General features: G+C 43.3%; 1 protein-coding gene across 5 annotated transcripts in view; it reads left to right on the top strand.

The window, feature by feature from the left end:
* The window catches only part of JADE3 (jade family PHD finger 3), a 60980-nt gene that overhangs the window by 23630 nt on the left and 18814 nt on the right, over positions 1-18536 (top strand). For all 5 annotated transcript variants that reach the window (XM_072357186.1, XM_072357167.1, XM_072357194.1 and 2 more), the window contains 3 exons: positions 7857-7916; positions 8969-9051; positions 18222-18379. In XM_072357186.1, coding sequence (XP_072213287.1) covers positions 7868-7916; positions 8969-9051; positions 18222-18379 — 290 coding nt within the window. In that variant the 5' untranslated portion in view covers positions 7857-7867. The remainder of the gene's footprint in view (positions 1-7856; positions 7917-8968; positions 9052-18221; positions 18380-18536) is intronic.

The raw sequence follows: 18536 nt of genomic DNA, 5'->3' as shown, positions 1-18536 counted from the left end.
CATTAGGTTTTGCTAGTGATGCAAACTTTGCAGCAAAACAGTTAGCTTTTTTTAAAGCATTATAGCAAGAAATGAATGAATCAGAACAAATAAAATATTTAATGCAGGTTACTGTTGTCAGTGCTTTTATCACTTGAAATTGAGAGAAAAGAAGAACCGTAAAACCTACTTTAATTTTTTATTAGCGAATATGAAAAGAAGTGTGATTATTTTAAATGTCTTGCAGAATATGGCAGCTATTGACTGTGCTGTTTGTAGAGGAAAAAAGAAAAGTTTACTTTTAATCCCAAACAGTCCATATATTGCTACACTGTTTTCTCTTTGATAATGTCATACAGTCACAGAATATCCTGAGCTGGAAGGGACCCACAGTCATAACTGAGTCCAACTCCTGGCTCCACACGGCACTGCTCAGAATTCACGCCCGATGTCTGATAGCGTTATCTAAATGCTCCTTGAACTCCAGCACTCGGGGCCGTGCCCACAGCCCTGTGCATCCCGTTCCATGCCCACCGCCCTGTGGTGCAGCCCCTTTCCCTGCCACCCAGCTGCCCCTCCCCTGGCACAGCTCCATGCCGTTCCCTCGGGCCCTGTCGCTGTCACACAGAGCAGAGCTCAGCGCTGCCCCTCCGCTCCCTGTTTGGAGCTGCAGCTGCCATCAGGTCTCCCTGGTTAGGAATCTAGGTAGTACCTAGTTTACTACCTATGTTTTCTACCTGTGATCCCATGTCCTTAACGTCCCCCTTTGTGGAGGCCCCCACCTGCTGTGGGGTGGCTCTGCATTGCAGTGCATTGGGGACTTCAGCTGAGCTTGAGCCTGTTCTAAGGGTAGGGACCGTAAAGACTGCACAACACCAGGAGCGGAGGGTATCATGAATCATAGCAGTGCTTAAAATAGAAAGCCACAAGAAATACTCCTAGTTTCTTCTGCTTGGTGGTGTTGGCGAGGCACACTCGCTCAGCGTGACTGCAGACCTTCTGCGGATCCCTCAGTGCCTGCCTGGCTCCAGGTGCCAGCCCCAGGGCCAGGGCTGCTCCTTCAGACATAGCAGCACACCCACAACGGTCTTCTCCAAAGCTGATGCTGTCCTTGACAGTGCCTTTATTGAGTGAGTTCACGTGGGTTTGTGATATTTTTGGTCTGTTTTATTTTGTCTTTTCTCTTGCCCCTTGGTAGTTAGGTGCCTTAGCAGTGATGTGAAGTGCCGGTTTATCTTGAGGAGCTCGGTAAAGCAGATAACAAACCTCATCAGCAGCTGCACCTCTGCTGCAGGACCCTCTTTGATGTGAATATGTTCCTAGCACTGGATGGCTGCTTCTGTGCAAAACCCGCTGCTGTGGTTCTCTGCATATATGCAGCTGGGATATGTGTTTGGACTCACTCCCTGCTGCTGGCCATCCTTTGGGAGTCAATTAATGCAGCCCTGGGCTACTGCCCTCCCCCCACCCTCTCCTTTGCACACATCAGCCCTGGGTGTGCTGGAGCTGCCGCTTGGCTGCTGGATGTAGGTGGGGAGCGGGCCTGGTAGGCTCCTCTGCTCTCCTTTGCAGCCAGTGGGGCTGTGCCCTAATTCTTCAGTTTTGAATGCAGCTGAGGGCAGCACTGCAGGGAGGGTAAGGATTTTGCCTGGGGCCCTGAGCAGCCACGTGCATGTTTGTTTATTGGCTTAATTTATGTCCATCCAGTGATATTCTCTGAAATTGATTCTGTTTGGATTCATATTGCCATCGGGATTGGTGCTACGGGTGTATTTAATGGGCAGAAATACATCAGTACCTGCTTGGCCTGCATGGCTGGGTTGTGTTCGGGCAAAGCATGCATCTTTCCTTAAAGACAGAAACATAAGGGTGATGTGGGAAAGCTGCACAATGGAAGCATGTCCCCCTGCCCTCCCATGCAGCAGTGAAGAGCTGTGTGTTGGTTTTCCAGGTAGGGGAGGCAGTCGTGCCTGGGTGGGTCGTGCTTCACCCACACAGCCTGTTGTAAGCATCAGGTGGCATCGCCAACCCTCCTTCTGTAACCACCAAGCCAAATGATGGGCAGTAAGTGCTTCACGCTAATGTGACATAGCAGCAAGAAGAGTTTTAGTGTGTGGTAGGCTCACACCACAGTCTTTAAAGACTAAATAAAAATACATTTCCTTTGAAGGTAAAGGGAGGATGGGCTGTATGTGGTCGCTCTGCTGTGGGGTTCATGCATCTGGTAGGAGTGTATTAGTCATTTATTTAATTTTCAGGTTGGAGTGAAACAGAGAAACAATGTTACTTCTTTCCTGAGCTTTCTTTTCTATGAATTGTTTAACCTTTCAAACCTTTTCATTGCAGCAAATATTGCTAGTACAGGCTCCGAGTGGGTGTTTTCCCCCGTTTATATAGCCTCTTTGTGAGGTTGGATAGGATATTAAAAAATAATAATAAAAAACTCAAACACAAGTGATCCCTCTACTTCTGGTTATTTGAAAGGTTGTATTAACTCTGTTCATATTTTGTAATTTCCCTGACAGTTGACTATGAAATTTGACCTATTTAAATGGTTTTACTGTAGTACATTTCCTGAAGACCTTTCAAGTTAATCTGCTTCCTAATCTAAATTTAACAGTTACATAAGCCACATCTCGGAGACTTGGAAATTTCTACCTACTGCCTCTGCCTTTTTTTTCCCTTTTCTTTTTTTCCTTTCTGTAGGAAAATGCAAGTTCAGAATTTTTATCTGGGATTTGCATGTAGCTTGTCATTTCATCTATATACATAGATGCTGTTTTTCTTTTTAATAAGACATTGCAAGCGGGCTGTTGTTTGTCCCACTTGAAAGTTAATCCATCTGTTTTTTGCATTTGTGTTGAATTTTTTGCTTCCTCTTCCACCTGCAAAGGTGTTCCCAGATATTCAGTCTCTCACGTATGTGTTTAACCACTCTCTTCAGCAAACTGAAGCCAGGGAGAAAGGACTGTTATACCCCAGGGACACTGTTTTGTTCAGAAATCTTGTTGGAGCTTAAGGTTCGTTTTGTGCACTTATCTCTGGTGTCTTTTGCATGACGTACTGTGTGAGTTCAGGCTCAGGTACCTCATCCTTTCTTCTGCCTCCTTTACTGTGGCACGATAGAATCATAGTATCACCAAGGTTGGAAAAGACTTCCAAGGTCATCTGGTCCACCTGTCCCCCTATCATCAGTAGGTGAATCCACTAAACCATGTCCCTCGGTGCAACATCTAAACATTTATTGAGCACCTTCAGGGACAGTGATTTCACCACCTTCCTTGACATGCCATTCCAGCGCCTGACCACTCTCTTGGAGAAGAATTATTTTCTAACATCCAACCTGAGTCTCCCCTGATGCAACTTGAGGCCATTCCCTCTCATCCTATCACCAGTTACATGAGAGAAGAGGTTGACACCCACCTCATCACAACCTCCCTTCAGGCAGTTGTAGAAAGCAATAAGGTTCTCTCTGAGCCTCCTCTTCTCCAGACTGAACTGAGAAGGGAAAAATGTTTCTGCACATGTTTTGGGGCTCTGAAATGTTGTGAACTGTTTATTGTTTACATGTAATGCCCTACTGATTTATTTTTTTAGTAATGTGTGATAACTGGCTGTTCAGAGATGGAAAGAGCCTTCACTCAGTGCTGTGCTGGCTTTCCTGGGGGAGAGGAGAGAGCAGTGGCAGAACCAAGTGGCTGTTTCTTGTGGAAATACTGGAATTCATATAGTGCAGGTACTGGAGGATAAGCCAAAAGGAGCAACCATAACTTAGAAATCTCTAATCATAAAACATCTCCCCTAGGCTTCAGAAATAGAGCTGTTGTCTCTCTTTCCACATCCTTGTGTGTTCTGGCTGATATATTGATGACTTGTAGCCTGGGATCACATCTAGTTCCAACCAGGTGAGTGCAGGTTGGCGTTTCCTGGTTTTCCAGGCAAAGGAGGATGAGCTGGGTGTAGCACACGTCCCAGCTTCATCCAGGCAGTGTCTGGGAAATCAGGTGGTTGCTGACAGTGTCAGTCCACTGCCTGTGGCTGAGGAGAACATGCTTCTGGGTTTGTTTTTTTTGTGGTTGAATGCCCAAAGGATGTAGAGCATCCTGACCCTCCTGCTGCTGTTGAGGCCAGGGAGGAGGATTTCTCAGGCTTTGTGGATTTCTTTTTTTCTGGTCTTGTGGTTCTTCCCCTTAGCTCTTGGGTGAGATCAGGGACGTGCGCACAGCCGGTGTGGAGCGTGGCTCAAGTCCAGGGACTGTTCTGGTATCTGGCATTAAAATCCATAGCAGAGGAATGTTCCACTGCAGTAGCTGCCTGGAGAGTCGAGTGCCTCTTTGCTTGCGACGTGGTGATTTCTTAATGTCACTCCTTTATTTTATATTTCGTTTAAAAGATCTCTGAAGGTGAGCATCTTTCAAGCTTGTATTTGTTGTCATACGAGTGATCTGTCATCTGTTAGTCCTTCTGTTGATTAAAAATACATATATATACCAAAAAATGTTCCATTCTACCATATTTCAGCATTTGTTTCTAAGGTGATCTGTGTTAGACCAGAAGGCTTGAGTACATTTTGCGTCTGCAGCCAAAGCCCCCCTGCTTATCTTTCATGAGAGTGAGAATTACGACTTGGTAACTGGGAAATGAGATGTAAGGTTTATTTGAGCTTTTTGAAGCCACTTCCCTCCTTTGTTCTGCAGCGTGGAAGTTCTCGTCTGCATGACACTCGTCGTTTTTCTTAGCTTCTGCATGGGAACTACTGGAAAGTTTGAAGTGCAAAAGTAAATTGTCAAATCCAGACCAAAAGTTCTACAGGCAAATTTGCAAAAAGCCTGAGTAAAGATAAAGGAATTGGAAAGAGGCTGTTTTTAGCTGCTCTCTGTGCGGCATTTCCATCATGTTCCTAATGACAGCTCATCTTTTCTCATCTCTTTTTCCTTTATAAGTAGCATCTACTTGAGGCAGTTTTCTGAATTTCTTTTTTGAACTATTCTGTGGAAAAAAATATCCATTATGAAAAGAAAATAAGTTTTCACTTTGTGTGTTAAGAAATAAATGAGTTCTGGTTTTGGGTTGCCTTGTCGTTCATTATAACTGGTATTCTGAGCCTAGAAAAGGACGCTGGTATTCTGATGAATTTATTTCTCTCTTTCATATCTGATCTTTTCCTGGTGTCTCCCTTATTCTAGACCTTATCACCGTAGTTTTTGAGGGTGAAATTAGAAAAGGGGCAAAACTGAACCGTGTGTGCATCTCTACCCTCCCAGATGGGCAGGGAATGGATGATGGCCGTGCTGCCCAAGCCGTCTTTCAGCCTGGGCTCTCCCATTCCCCACAGAGGTGGCACTAGCACAGCAATGCTGCATCCCACTCCAGGTGGGCACCTATGGGGAGTGCATTGCATGCTGCTCACCCTAATGGCCTGTCTTCTGGGCGCAGCACTCCGTGATTTGTTGTAGCTCAGTGGGTTCTTATTCATGGTCGTTGCAGTTAATACTGCTGCAGAAATCAGGCTGCAATCCGGCATTATTACTGCATGGGGCTCTTACCCTGGGTAACTGCTGCTGTCTGCTGTGATGGAGGTGTAAATCTCCTGCCTGAGCTGCTATAAATCCATGGCTGAAATGCGGCTTCTGTAAATGTGGTGATTTTCTCACTGTGCAGTGGTTAGCAGAGGTGTACGGAGGTTGGTTTTTTTTGTGTTTGTTTTTACATTTGCTGTTTCTGTGCTCTGTCCCCAATGTAGCCATCTCCTCTCTGCCCTGCCCAGTGCCCTGCTGTCCCTGCCATGCTGTGTTCTGACCTTGCATTTAACCCTGCTAACCGAGTGCTGTGCTCCTCAGCTGCTGTCTTGAACGTGGAGCAAAGAGGTTTTATTGCTGCATGTTTATGTAGGCTATAAAAGACGAGAGTCGCCTGCCATAAGCTTTCAGCACCTTTTAACAGCTGCTCAAAAATTCATCCCAACATAAAAACGGAGCGAACAGTAAGTGCTAAGGAATGGCAATGAGCAGTGCTGCTCCGCACACCTACATGTGGCTTCTTGGCATCTCCTAAGGCCCTGCAGCGTGCCCGAGGGTGTGAGCACAGGGATGCACAGTGCTGCAGCTGCCAGCAAAGGAGGCACAGGGGCAGGCAGGGCCTGCTCCTTCCCAGTGGGGCTGTGTGCTCTAGGCTTGGGCTGTGGCACAGAGTGGCTCTGTGGAGAGGTCCTCACCCAAGCAGTGCCATTTTAGTTGCTCTTGGTTGAAGCCCACACCTCTGAACTGCAGGGACTGGCAAGATGAGATCAGTCATCTTCTCCATCCCTCACTACCTAATGCTTAGCTCCCCAAACATATACAAAAAAGAGACCTTATGGCCTGAGGCCTTTCTGCCTGGCAGACAGACCTTTCCCAGGAGATGTGTGGCTGCTGGGCGCTGCTCTTTGCATGTAGCGAGGTGGCCCCACATTGCTTGAGCCCTGAGCAAGGCTGATTATTTGAAATAAGTTATCTAGTGGGAGCTTATAGGTAGCTATTAAGGGATACCTGTCCTGCTAATCACTGTCCCGTTCAGGCTAAATACTCTGGCTTTTCTGCATATGCTGAGCTAAAAAATACATGCCTCCTTTCCCTTTTCAGCTTCCAGTGGTGTGGGCAGTGTCTTTATATAAAAGATAGATCAAAGGAGAATTTGGAACTTTGATTACTGAATCTAAACGCACTGATCAAACTCACACTTAAGTGTAAAGGCTGCTGAAAATTTCCACGAAATTAAGCAATTTGGCTGCAAACGGTTCACTTGCAATCCCTTCAAAGCCTTGGGATAGGCTTCTCTTATCCGGAAATCCTGTTTATCCCCTGGTCTTTGGATAATCTCAGGACCCATTGTACAGTAACTAATGTGGAGGGTTTATCAAATAGGCTATTTAGCTGTGCTTTTTCTCTCTTTTCTTCCCTCCTTCTTTCTCTTTTTTCTTTTTTTTTCCTATTCTTTTTTTTTTTTCTTTAGAAAATAAATATTAATTTAAAAAAAAACACGTGATTTTGTTTTATTTAAGAAACGGAGCTGTTTAAGCTTCGGATGCTGTCAGGCTGGCAGCTCTGGTACCACAGGTATCTCAGATTCATCTACCCACAATTCCATCCTGAAGTCTGTAACTTGCTTGTGTTTGTTTTGTGCTTTGAAAGAAAAAAACCAAAGCACTTTCTGTTGTTGATGGTTCTTTTGTCTAATGGTTTGCAGGTTCAAGCCATTAAAAAAGGATGATTTTCATTTACCGTTATTCATGTAAACTGCTATTAATTTGTATTTAACAAATGTAACGTGGAGTGTTATGGGAATGTACACGCAGTTGTGTTGGCAATGCTTGTTTGGAATGCCTAGCTGGTCCCTACTGTGATCCTTCCTTTGCTAAGTAATTGTTCAGAATTCTCCTCGTACATGTTGTATGTCTAAAAACCGACTCCAAAAAAGCCTGAGATCTTGTTAGTAATGGAGCTGGCGTGGAGCCCTGTGAGAATGTCTCGCTTATACCTTTGATGGCTTCACAAACTTCAGAGCCACCTTTATGGGTGACCTATGTTGTGACCAGAAGATTTCAGTGGCGTCAGCATCCATTTTCTGTAGTTATTTAAAGAGTGCCTTTCATTCTGCCTGGACCCCATTGGGCTTGGTTTTTCTTCCCTTAAAGGTGAACTGTGATTGTGTATTCTGTGGTGAAATAACAAGTCTGGGGGTGATCGTTTCCACACACATTGCCCAAAAGTTCTCCTTCAGGGGAATTTTTCCTTTTCTACTTTGGAATTGGCATGAGCTGGGAGAGCTGGCAGGTCCATGCACTGTGTCATCTTCTGATGGTCACCATCAACTCTTTTCTGTTCTTTTTTCTTCCATAGGATGCGTCAGGATGAAACGCCACAGGCATCTGAGCACCAGTGACAGTTCAGACAATGAGAGTAAGTAGCATGTGTTAGTTTTTTCTATGGTGTGTCACCTCCTTGTGGTTTCCTTCTGTGGTCTGAGGGCAAAATGTTTTACCTCTTATAATTAAAACAGTGTTTCTTCCTTGATTTCTTCTAATCCTCTGTGGTCTTCCATGCTTTGGATCCTGTTTTGGGAGGAAAAGGAGACTAAACTTGGGCTGGAGTTAAATCTACATACATATAAATTTTTCAGAGTTGGGAAAAACAATTCTGTACCCTAAGAGAAACTTTTATGTCCAGAGGAAGTTTTTGTATGGCTAGAGCTATCTGAAAGTCCTGCTGTCTTATTGCTGAGCTTCAGCCATAAGACTGAACTATTAGAGCATTTATGTGTTGCAGCATCTGATTCTTCATCATTCCTCTGTGGTCTGATGGCCTGGTAGTCTAGTAGACAAGTCAGTGTAATTTGTTAAAAATTCCTTGGCACATCTGGCTGAGGTTGCAGTTTCCTCTTGTACCCGCTAAGAAACTGTAAGGCAGAGTCTTGCTTATATCTTAAAAACCTGTGCCCATCTAATAACGCTGTATTTAACAGCTGATTTGTTAATATGTTTATTACAACTCAGCAGCATACTGGACTTATACTGAGTGCTGCTCTGAGATGTCTAGACACTGCACTATGCTTTTCAGCCTTTCTCATCAGTATCCTTTAGTATCACTGCCTTTTTCCACTTTGCTTTTCTAGCTCTTGCAGGCTCTGTCCTCAGTTTTGCTCCTCCTTCCACTTCTGATAGAAAGGCAATGAAGGACAGTGGTCTGCAGGTTTGTTCTGTTTATTCACACTTGTATCGAGCAGAGCAGAATGTACCCATAAATTTGGAGTGCTGCGGTTTTACAAAGAACAAGTGGAAAAGGAGGAACTGTATTCAAGCCTACAGGCTGCAGAAGAGCTTTTTGCCCATGTCTTGTCAAGAATTAGATAAGACAGGAGATTGGTGTACCTTGTGTTGTACTGAGTGATTATGAATTGAAATTAATTACAGTGGTTCTTTTTCTGTTTGTTTTTTGTTTTTGTTTTTAAACAGGTCCTTCCACTTCCTTTTCTTCTTGTGCTAAATACAGGAGCAAGTCAAAAACACCAGCAAATGAACAAAAGAAACCTGCTGAGGTAAGAACCGAGCTTAAAGACTGGTTAACAGAGTTTTTTGTCGTGTCATTTCAAGTTTCTGTGCCTTGAAATAGTGAGCTTCGAACTGGTGCCAGCTCATTCTTTTGTTACCTGTTGCCTCCATGACACCGTTTTTCCTCAGTATATGACTAATACAGGAGCTCTGGTGTCCCATCATGACTTAAGGCGTTGCAGACAGTGATACATGGTTCTTTCTTCCCCTGAGGTTTAGGCTCATGTTCATGTTGAAAAAGCTGGTCTGGTCTTGTGATTTGAAAGCATACTACAGAAGGAAGTGGCTCGCATGTATGTGTGTATGAGAAGGGTGCCTACTTTCTGCTTTAGGACAGAACAGTGGGATACCCCAGCGGGTGAATTACATGGGAGCAGTGCTTACTCTCCTTCCACTTTCTCACTCTTGCCTTGTTCCCTTCAGTAAGTTTTATTTTGCCATCCCTGTCTATTACACCTATCACCACTCTCACTGGATCTGCCTTTGCTAATTGAGTCCTTTTCCTTTCGTGTTTATGTACAATGCAGTGCTGAAATCCATCCTAGCAACCATTCCCATCTGTTGCCCTTCTTGGGGAGGATTTGTTGGCTGCCTTCTCCATATTTGATGCTTGCTTTCTTGAGGGCTGAAGTCAGATAACTGCAAATGGGAGAAATGTTTCTTGTAGTTAATTCCCTCCGCTTGCTGTCACATTCCCTCCAAATGAGTCCTTCAGCATGCCAGTATGACTGTTGATGCCTGAGGTTACTGAGAAAAAGACTGACAAAACATACTTTCCTTCTGTAGAATGTAAAACTGAGAGTTACGTCCCAGAAGTAATCCTTTGTACCATAACAGCAGCTTTTTAGCTGCTTACATACTACTGTGGGAGGCCGCGTAAACATAAAGCTTGAGTTCATATAGCAAAAGCTATTCAGCAAACATACTTCATGCTTCCTTTTTGAATGTTGCCCCGTAGATTAATTTGGTTTGGTAAGAGTAGTGCAAACGCTTGAGAAGTGTCCTTTCTTTGGAAGCTTAATTTTCATCACAAGTTAATTGGAGAGGATGTGAAGATTCATTTTATAAAAGGGAATCTTGTGGGAATGTTTCAAGAAGAGCAAAGTTGGCCAGAACTAGCTACACAGTGCTTGTTTGCAGCCACCAAAATGGTTAAGTCTGTTATGCTTTTTACCTTTAAAGGTGTTGATGTTTGAGGATTATGGTTCATTGAGAATGCCAGTCTCAAAACAGCTTGTGGCTGCTGAGTTCTTATAATCGTTGCTCATGTTTCTCTTAGCATTAACTTTCTTACTTGCCAGGCTGAGCAAATGGGAACAGAAAGAAACCCATTGCCAGACTTGCTGTTTCAAATACACCTTAGCACCATCCCTTCAACCTACCTTGCTTTTTTCTGCTTCTTCTTCCTAAAGGTTGTTCTGTTACTGTTTACTTTCCCTTTTCTCCATGCTGTCTCTGTGTGTGTGGATGTATAAACAATAATTAGGAAAATGTGGTCCTTGAATACAGCTTACAAGTGTTCTTATTTACATAACTTCTAGGAGGAATTAAAATGTGCAGTGTTTTCAGTTCCTCCTCCTGTGATTTTCTTTGCTGTTACCTACTGCAAGAGAAAATTTCAAGCCTATCAAAACTTGAAAAAATACAAAACTTGGAAGAATAAAGCCTAGAATGTACAGTGAATTTAACAAGTGTATTTTGTAACATCATCATGCTTGTAACGCTGGCATTTTTCTGTCATCTTTTGTTTAAGAGCCCCCCTCCCCAGTATAGAAAATAATTGGAAAAATCAAATCTTAAAAGATGTCCTCTTTTGGAAGAGTGTCCCAAGTGTAATATTGCAATGTTAAAAAATATTATAAAAAAAAGGAAAAATTAAAGTCCTCAGAGAAGGGGACTGCTTGGGTGGGTGGCAGTAATGATCTCTGCCCTTGGTGCGTAAGGCTGTTGGCTATCCTTCCTGTGTTTCCTTCTGCTGGGAGCGAGCGCTCCTTCCAAGCCCTAGAAAGTCATATGCTGGAGACTGCATGCAATGGTGCATCGCATGAAACGCTGTTGTCAGCAGAGCATTGAAATTTATTATTAACGCACCAACTGGTGACAAGAGTGTAAAGCAAAGACTGACCCCATCACACACCCTTCAAAAAAATCATATTACAGTAATTCCACAAGTTTTTTTTTGTAATGGTATTGGATAGAAATTTGAAATTTCGGGTTGACAGCATCCCTTCAGCAAGGGATCTCTTGAGCGAGTTGGCAGTGCTCTGCTTTCATTCACCTCTGCTTGCCAGGCAGCAGACTGTTTCTTGAGTTAGTGATGCAGAAAATCTAAAAGGTCAAAGCTATAAATAGCTGTTTGGGAATTTTTTTGCTCATGGTCTTCATACATTAATTTTTTCTTTCATTCCAGTAAGCCAGGCTTTCTCAATTATAATGCGTACGGATACATAGGATTTTTTCCACTTTCTCAGTCATCTCTAGATTTAGGTATTATCTACTACCTGGGTTCTCTTTCCAAATAAAAGCTCATTTGCAGAATTGTGACTGACCATCAGGTTGTCTGCTGCTTCACAGGACTTGTTTGTAGCTGCCTTGTTCCTCTGTGGTCGCCTATAAAACAGCTGCAGCTGAGGGCTGCCTGCCTTGTCTGTGGTTTGATTCAGGAAGCAGGTGCCAGCAATGGTGAGGTTCCTAGAATAGCTTAGGTTGGAAGGGACCTCAAAGACTGTGTAGTCCCAGCCCCTGCCATGGTCAGGGCTGCCCCCCACCAGCTCAGGCTGCCCAGGGCCCCATCTAACCTGGCCTTGAGCCCCTTCAGGGATGGGGCAACACAGCTACTCTGGGCAGCTGTGCCTGCACCTCACTGCCCTCTGAGTGAAAAATTTCCACCTAATATCTAATGTAAATCTCCCCTCTTCTACTGTGGGACGGGACGTAGTGTTGGAGTGCAGATGTCCAAGCTCATTCTCTGGGCGTGCCTACCAGATGTTTGCATCTGTGCTGAAGGGATGTTTCTGAGTGGGATCTGAGGTCCACTTGTCCCACCCTCCTGCTCAGAGAAGATGAGGAGAATCTAAGGTGATGCTGAGGAGCGAGACTGCAGCTCTTTCTCTTGTGCTCCTTTTGGGTTGTAATCTATTGCAAGCAACCAAAACGCAAAACGGTGTCTTGAAAATTCTGCTATCCAATTAGCTTTAGCATTTACTTAGAATAAGGAATGTTAAGGTATCAGGCAGGCCTGCAGTGTATGGCAGAACAGTTTTTCAGAGCTGATGAAGCTGGCTGTGTGCCAGTTGCAGAGTTGCCCCTTATGGACCTGAGCTGAGACAGGAGGGGCTCGGCTCTGAACAGTAGGCTGCGTGGGAGTAGCAGGTTAGGAGCATTTGGATGTCTGGCTCAGCATGAAACCTGTGCTTTGCTGCTTCCTGTCTCCTTGGAAGCTGCAGCAGAAAACGATGGCAGAATAGTTGGAATCATTTTTGCAGGGAAAACCTATTAGCTGAGCCATCCTGAAAGGCTGACTGTTTCTTTTGCCTTGAGCTAGTGTGGGCACAAAAGAGCCAAAGAGATTTATATGACACTCAAGCTTATGTATTTTTTTTTCAATCCTTGCACCCTCTTAAAACTGTAAAGGAGTTAAGTTAGAATCGTGGTGGTTTTCTGTGTGAAACCTACCCATATAAGGTGGCAGTATTTTACCTCCCTTTGCAAGTAGGGTTTTGAATCCCGTGGCAATAGTAGCTCTTGGTCCCTCGGTGCTGATAGTGACAGCTGTGTTATCATGTGAAATGTAGCTCATCTTCCCCAAGAAAATGGCCTGCTTTCATTACTTGCGTATGTGGAACTTTTTTTTAGTGGCGTTTAACTGTCACATAAATTGTAGGTCTTGATCCTGTGGAGCACCCTGTAAGATTAGACTGCGAGCACAGAATGGATTCTTTTGGCAGTTTGAAAGCAGTCATTTTTGTTCTGTGAATGAATGGACACCGTGATTAAATCATATCGCTTGGCGTGTGCCATGCATAATGGAACAGGGGACTGTCACCTTTCTGTGTGTGCCTACCTTAGAAGACTCTGAATTAACTTTAACAACTGTCATCTATGCAGCCTTCTCAAGACCGCTGGTCAGCACGCCTCGTGCATTTTGATGGGCTCCATTTTAGCCAGTGTGGGTTAGTTGATTTTGAAAGAGAACATAGAGTACTTTCATGTAAATCAGAGATGCAACCTTGCTGGTTAGTTTTTTTGATCTTTTTGCTTAAAGCAAAAGGATGCATAAGGGCATGGAAGGGCCTGCTTGTGAAAAACCTGAGCCGTTTTACTTTTGGAACTGGCTGAGTAGGCAAAGCAAAGTATAAATGGTCTGGAGAGAGCGGAGGTAGAGCTTCAGTCCTGCCTGTCCTTGTGGTAGAGGAACTGGAGAGGAAGGGCGAGACAATATGAACGAGGCCAGAAGTTGAGAAGTCTGTTGCAATTAATAGGATATCCTTTTCCATGCACCATATAATTAGACTGTGAAGCTCATCTGCCACAGGAAGTTGTTGAGACTGAGAATTAAACATGATTATAAAACGAATTGAACAGATGATAACGAGTACAGATTTTTCTAAATATCTGTTTAATTAATACCATTTAAAAAAAAAAAAAAATTGATTGTTAGGATTAATCCCTAAAGCTTATGTCTGAGGAAAACCTGACGTATTCTTACACAGTTTGTGTGCGTTATTCTGGTTCATGAGATAATACTGTCAGAGACTTGATGTTAGGCGTGGCTGATTTACTATCTGATTTCATGACTTTTCCCATATATCCTTGTGAAGGAGGCTCAGAAGACTTGCGGCTGCTCCACTGAAAGGTGCAATATTTCATTATCTCGAGTCTTGGGTGATACATAAAAATAGTTTTTGTGAGTGGGGGGTTGAAGATTAGGATTTACTGCAGGATGTGTTCAAATTATTGAGATGTTCGAGAAGCTTTTTTAATGTTATTTTTTCAGTCTAGTCACTATACGTCCCTGGAACTGTGGTTTCATTTCCATTCTTAATTTATTCCGCTTTTTGATTTGCTTTGCTACAAAATAAACCATCCAACTCATCCTGTCTGTAATAGGGTGTGCTCCTTTTTAGTGAAGTACCTCAATTCAGAAACTTAATGCCCAGATTGCAGTGCACTAACAATAATAATTCAACCTTGGGAAGATGAGCCCACCAAATTCTGGAATGTGGTGTGCACCTTGCAGCTTCGTTCTCAGTAGGTAAGCAGCCTTCAGCAGACATTGTCAAACATCTATGCGAAGATTAGATGTATTAGATGAGACTGTGCTCAGATATGATGTGGTTATGTTCCATGTGTAGTAGCTCTTAGTACCATTTGGCTTCCTTGTTATTATTTATGTGGTGATTTTGAGTATAACTTTTTGCTGGAGGTGTTGAGCAGTAGAATTTGGACAGGGGGATGGCATAAACAGATATAAACAGACATATAAACAGATATTGTGTCAGAAGACTGTGTGTCTTCTGTTTCTAGGTAGCAGGCGTGTGGCAATGAAATGAATACTGGTAACTCCTTAGGGGCTCTGCCTGGCACCAGGGAAAGCCTGAGCATGAAGCAATTAGATGCAATCCAGGAGAAATCCTGCTTTGATTGTAACAGCAACAGAGTGTTTAATGTGTACTTAGACCTCTGATGAGTGTTTCCTGTTGGTGACCTTACCATTGTGGAATTTAATAATAGGTGGTCAAATGCTTAAAAGCTCAGTGTCACGAGGAGTACCATTTTTATCGCTGTTTCAAAGAGATGATCCTGTGCTCCTGGACCACATGCATTTGGGCAAGATGTGGGGAGTGAGCAGTGAGATCAGTCAGTGTCAGTAGAAGCTTACAGGAGAACTGAAATAGGTCTTTCACTCTCGTTTTATTGTGGTTTTTTGCAGTTTATGGTAATTTTGTTGTTGTTCTGGTTTTTGTTTTCCCCACATGTGGCTTTAGATTTGGATCGATTGGTAACAAAATGTTCTTGAAGTTCTGTGCGCGTCCAATATTTGCGTTGCTTGGTGAAGATGGAGGCTGTAGGAGGCTGTTGTATGGTGAAGTCTTGATTCTCTTAAGAGGTGCCTGAGTTCTTGTTGGAGCAAATCTTGTCAGACCTTACTGTGGAGTAAAAGCTTGTCTTGACCAGAGAAGATTATTTCCTCTTCTAGATTTCAGTCTCAGCTTTCAAGTGTGAAAAACTTTTCAGAGTTTCTCCGTGAAATGCTTAGTATTATGTCTGTGGCACAAGTATTATTTCTGTGACACAAGCAAACGCTGTTTTCGTTGACTTCCTTCAGACTAATTGCTGCACCGTTTTCAGCTGAAACTTAGAAGTTCCTGGCAGCTAAATGTAATGAAGCACTCGACTTAGCACAGTCAAGTGCTAAGCAGGGCTTTCAATTGCTAAAAATATGTCAAACCAAACCCCCTGTCACACAGTAACCTCTGCGGAAGCTTCTGGTGGGTGGGCAGTTTCCTGTTTTGTGCACACTGGCCATGACCAGCCGCCTTCTGGTGCCGGAGCTCCCCTTGGTGAGGGCCTCTTCATGAAGTGCTGCTCCCAGTGGGTGGGAGGGCATTGCTAACCTAGGCCAGGCATGCTCCTTACTCAGTTCTTCTCAATTTGTCTGCTGTTATAAATGACGCTAAAATAGAGTTGAAGGCTTGTGTATTGTGTACGCAACTGCTTTTGCCATGCAGCCAGCAAGTGGCTGCTGCCCATGTGGGCTAACTGTGAAGGTGGCTGCTGCCAAGAGAAGGGGCTGTCATGTCCATAGGAATGGCCAGTGCCTTATGGATGCTGTAAGAGTCCAAAGAGACACAACTGTGAGGGAAAGCTGGCTATCTAAATCCTGTACACGTGTGTCTGCTCCTCATTGAGAGGCCCAGACCGTAGCTTAGAGGCTGGCTGCTGGAGTAAAAAGTTATATGATTGATAAGAAAGCTTTCTTTGGGTCCCCTGGGTGTTTTGGTTTACTTCCAGAACACAGTATAGAGCGAGTGATAAAGACACATGTTTTGAAATGTTGTCCTCTGAGAGTATTTTCCTGCTGGAAGACTGGCTGTGTGTGAGGAGATGAGAAATGAGATGTGCTATAGGTTGGGATGTCCTTATGACAATTCCAGGTGTCTATAGGAAATACTCAGTTGTACTTAACCTAAGCATGAAAAGCAAGGGCAGTATTATTAGGAAATCTTAGCTGAGTTTGGCTTTCCTTAAGGTTTTAACAGTTACGTTTATATTGGTGAAATCTTTTACCTTCAGTGATAGCAATATTTATTAATTATAGCAACATTAAGCAGAGAACTTTGTATTGCTTACGTGGTACTAGAGTGGTCAGGCATAGGGAAAGAAAAAGTTCATGCTCCATGGGTTTTGTGCACTAAAAATAGAGATGATACAGTTCACATACATAATGGATGATCAGAAGATGAATTTGCTGCTAAGCAATGTAGTTCGATGTAGTTGGAATACTAATGCCTTTCACTGCGTTTTTCATCTAGTGTTTGAAAAACACTGGGTTTGGTATGAGCTGCTCCTGTGTTTCTTCAGTGACTGAAAAGGTGGTTTGTAAAAGCGCTTTCTGCTTTACCTTAGGTAAGGTTTGAGGAGTATATTTTCTAATGATTAAACCAGTCATAGCATTTCTCAGTGGATTATTTCTTCCTCGTGGATTTCTATGGAACCGTGCCACATGAGTGTTCCTCATAAACCTAGCTCTATTTGTAACAAAGAATATGGAAATCTCTTTTAATTGGTGTAGAACACTTCACATTTTATTTGTGACATGTAGACGTGCTGCTTGGATAAAAATGGATGCTTATGGTCTTTCCATTCTTGCTCTTGTTTTCTGTAGAACCCGAAGGGCTGCAGACAGAAGGTTGCAGTAAACAGCCTGATGCAAAGCAAAGCAGATACCCCTTAGTAGTAAATACAAAAGCCTCAAGAGCTGGTTGCTTGTTATTTTTGAGTTCCCAGGTTGAGCTCCCAGCTGTAACAGTTAACTTGATGATTTCCAAGAACAGCTGAGAATTTTTGCAATAGAAATAAGTGGTGTGGTGCTGTCATATTGAAAAGGGTGCATTAAGATATTTGACTCTATTTTATTACTATTCTCACTATAAAACCGAATTTACTAAGAAGGAGTTCAACCTTCCACAGCTTATTGCAGGGGTATTTTCCTTTTCATTTCATTACCCTTTGAAGATTTGATTTCTCATTGTGACTATACAGTTAATTAGTTGTGATGTCTCACCAGCGCCAAGCCACAATCACTGCTCTGCTTTAATGAGTGTTAGACTGGTGCAAGGTATCAGTAGGGAGAAAAAAGCTCAAGAAAAATGAAACCCAGTCAAACAACAACAAAAGAGGGATTCATATGCCCTTTATTTAAATTTCATGCACCTCTATTTGACAGGTATTTACATTAAGTAAGCTTTATGACAACTGATAATGGTTCCATGCTCTTAAAAACATAATCTTCTTAAGCCAGAGGTTGATCAGTGCAGCTCGAGGCTTGTCATAGATAGGTTTGTGGTGATAAGCAATTGCAGGTTTCACCAGATAGGTTCGCTAAAGGGTTCTGAGCTGGGTTGTTGTGCAGCAGCAGCATCGCTGTACAGTGCCATGCAGAGTTGGTGATACAGGCAGCTGTTTGTCTTTGATCTTGAAGATCCTGATCACTAACATTTCAATGGGCTTAGAGATGAACAAGTGCCTATACATCAGCCTTGTTAAGGCAACTGTTCTTAGCCTGTGAAGAATATTGCAGTTTAAGGCAGCTTAACTGGGAGGAAAAAAATATATGTATCCTACCTTGGGATAAAGCATGCAGCCTGGCAGGTAAAATGAGCTGTTTGAAAATGGCATTACAAGTAGTAAACTAGGTACAGGACTCCTTTCCCCCTCATCTTGGCTACCTGAAACAGCCTTCTTCTGACTAGACTTTGAGCAGTATCATGGTTCTGCACGTTAATTTATTTGTGTGTTGGCAGTCCTAAGAAAATTATTAACAAATGTGCATTGTTTCCGTGCAAACTAGGAAAATATCTACCGCTTCACCTACTGCTTCCTGTGGGCAACCCTTTTTCCTCAAGCCTCTCTCTTCCCTGTGTCTTCTTTGCAGGTTTTCCGCAAGGATCTCATTAGTGCCATGAAACTACCGGATTCTCACCATGTTAACCCTGATGAATATTATGTCTTTGCGGACACGTGGAAACAGGAATGGGAGAAAGGAGTCCAAGTTCCAGCCAGTCCAGAAACAATTCCGCAGCCATCTCTCAGGTAATGTCAATTAGATGTAGAGCGTGTGCGCAAAGTGTCAACTTGGAGAAGGTGGTCTGTCAAAAAGAGGTGGTCCAGGAGATAGATCTTTCATCCTCTCATATTGTACTTAGACCAGGGTAGTCCTGCAACCCTTCAAGGTAGAAAAATTGTGTGT

Source organism: Excalfactoria chinensis, chromosome 1 (assembly GCF_039878825.1).
Source record: "Excalfactoria chinensis isolate bCotChi1 chromosome 1, bCotChi1.hap2, whole genome shotgun sequence".
In the NCBI taxonomy this organism is placed as follows: domain Eukaryota; kingdom Metazoa; phylum Chordata; class Aves; order Galliformes; family Phasianidae; genus Excalfactoria; species Excalfactoria chinensis.
This window is presented reverse-complemented; position numbering and strand designations above follow the sequence as displayed.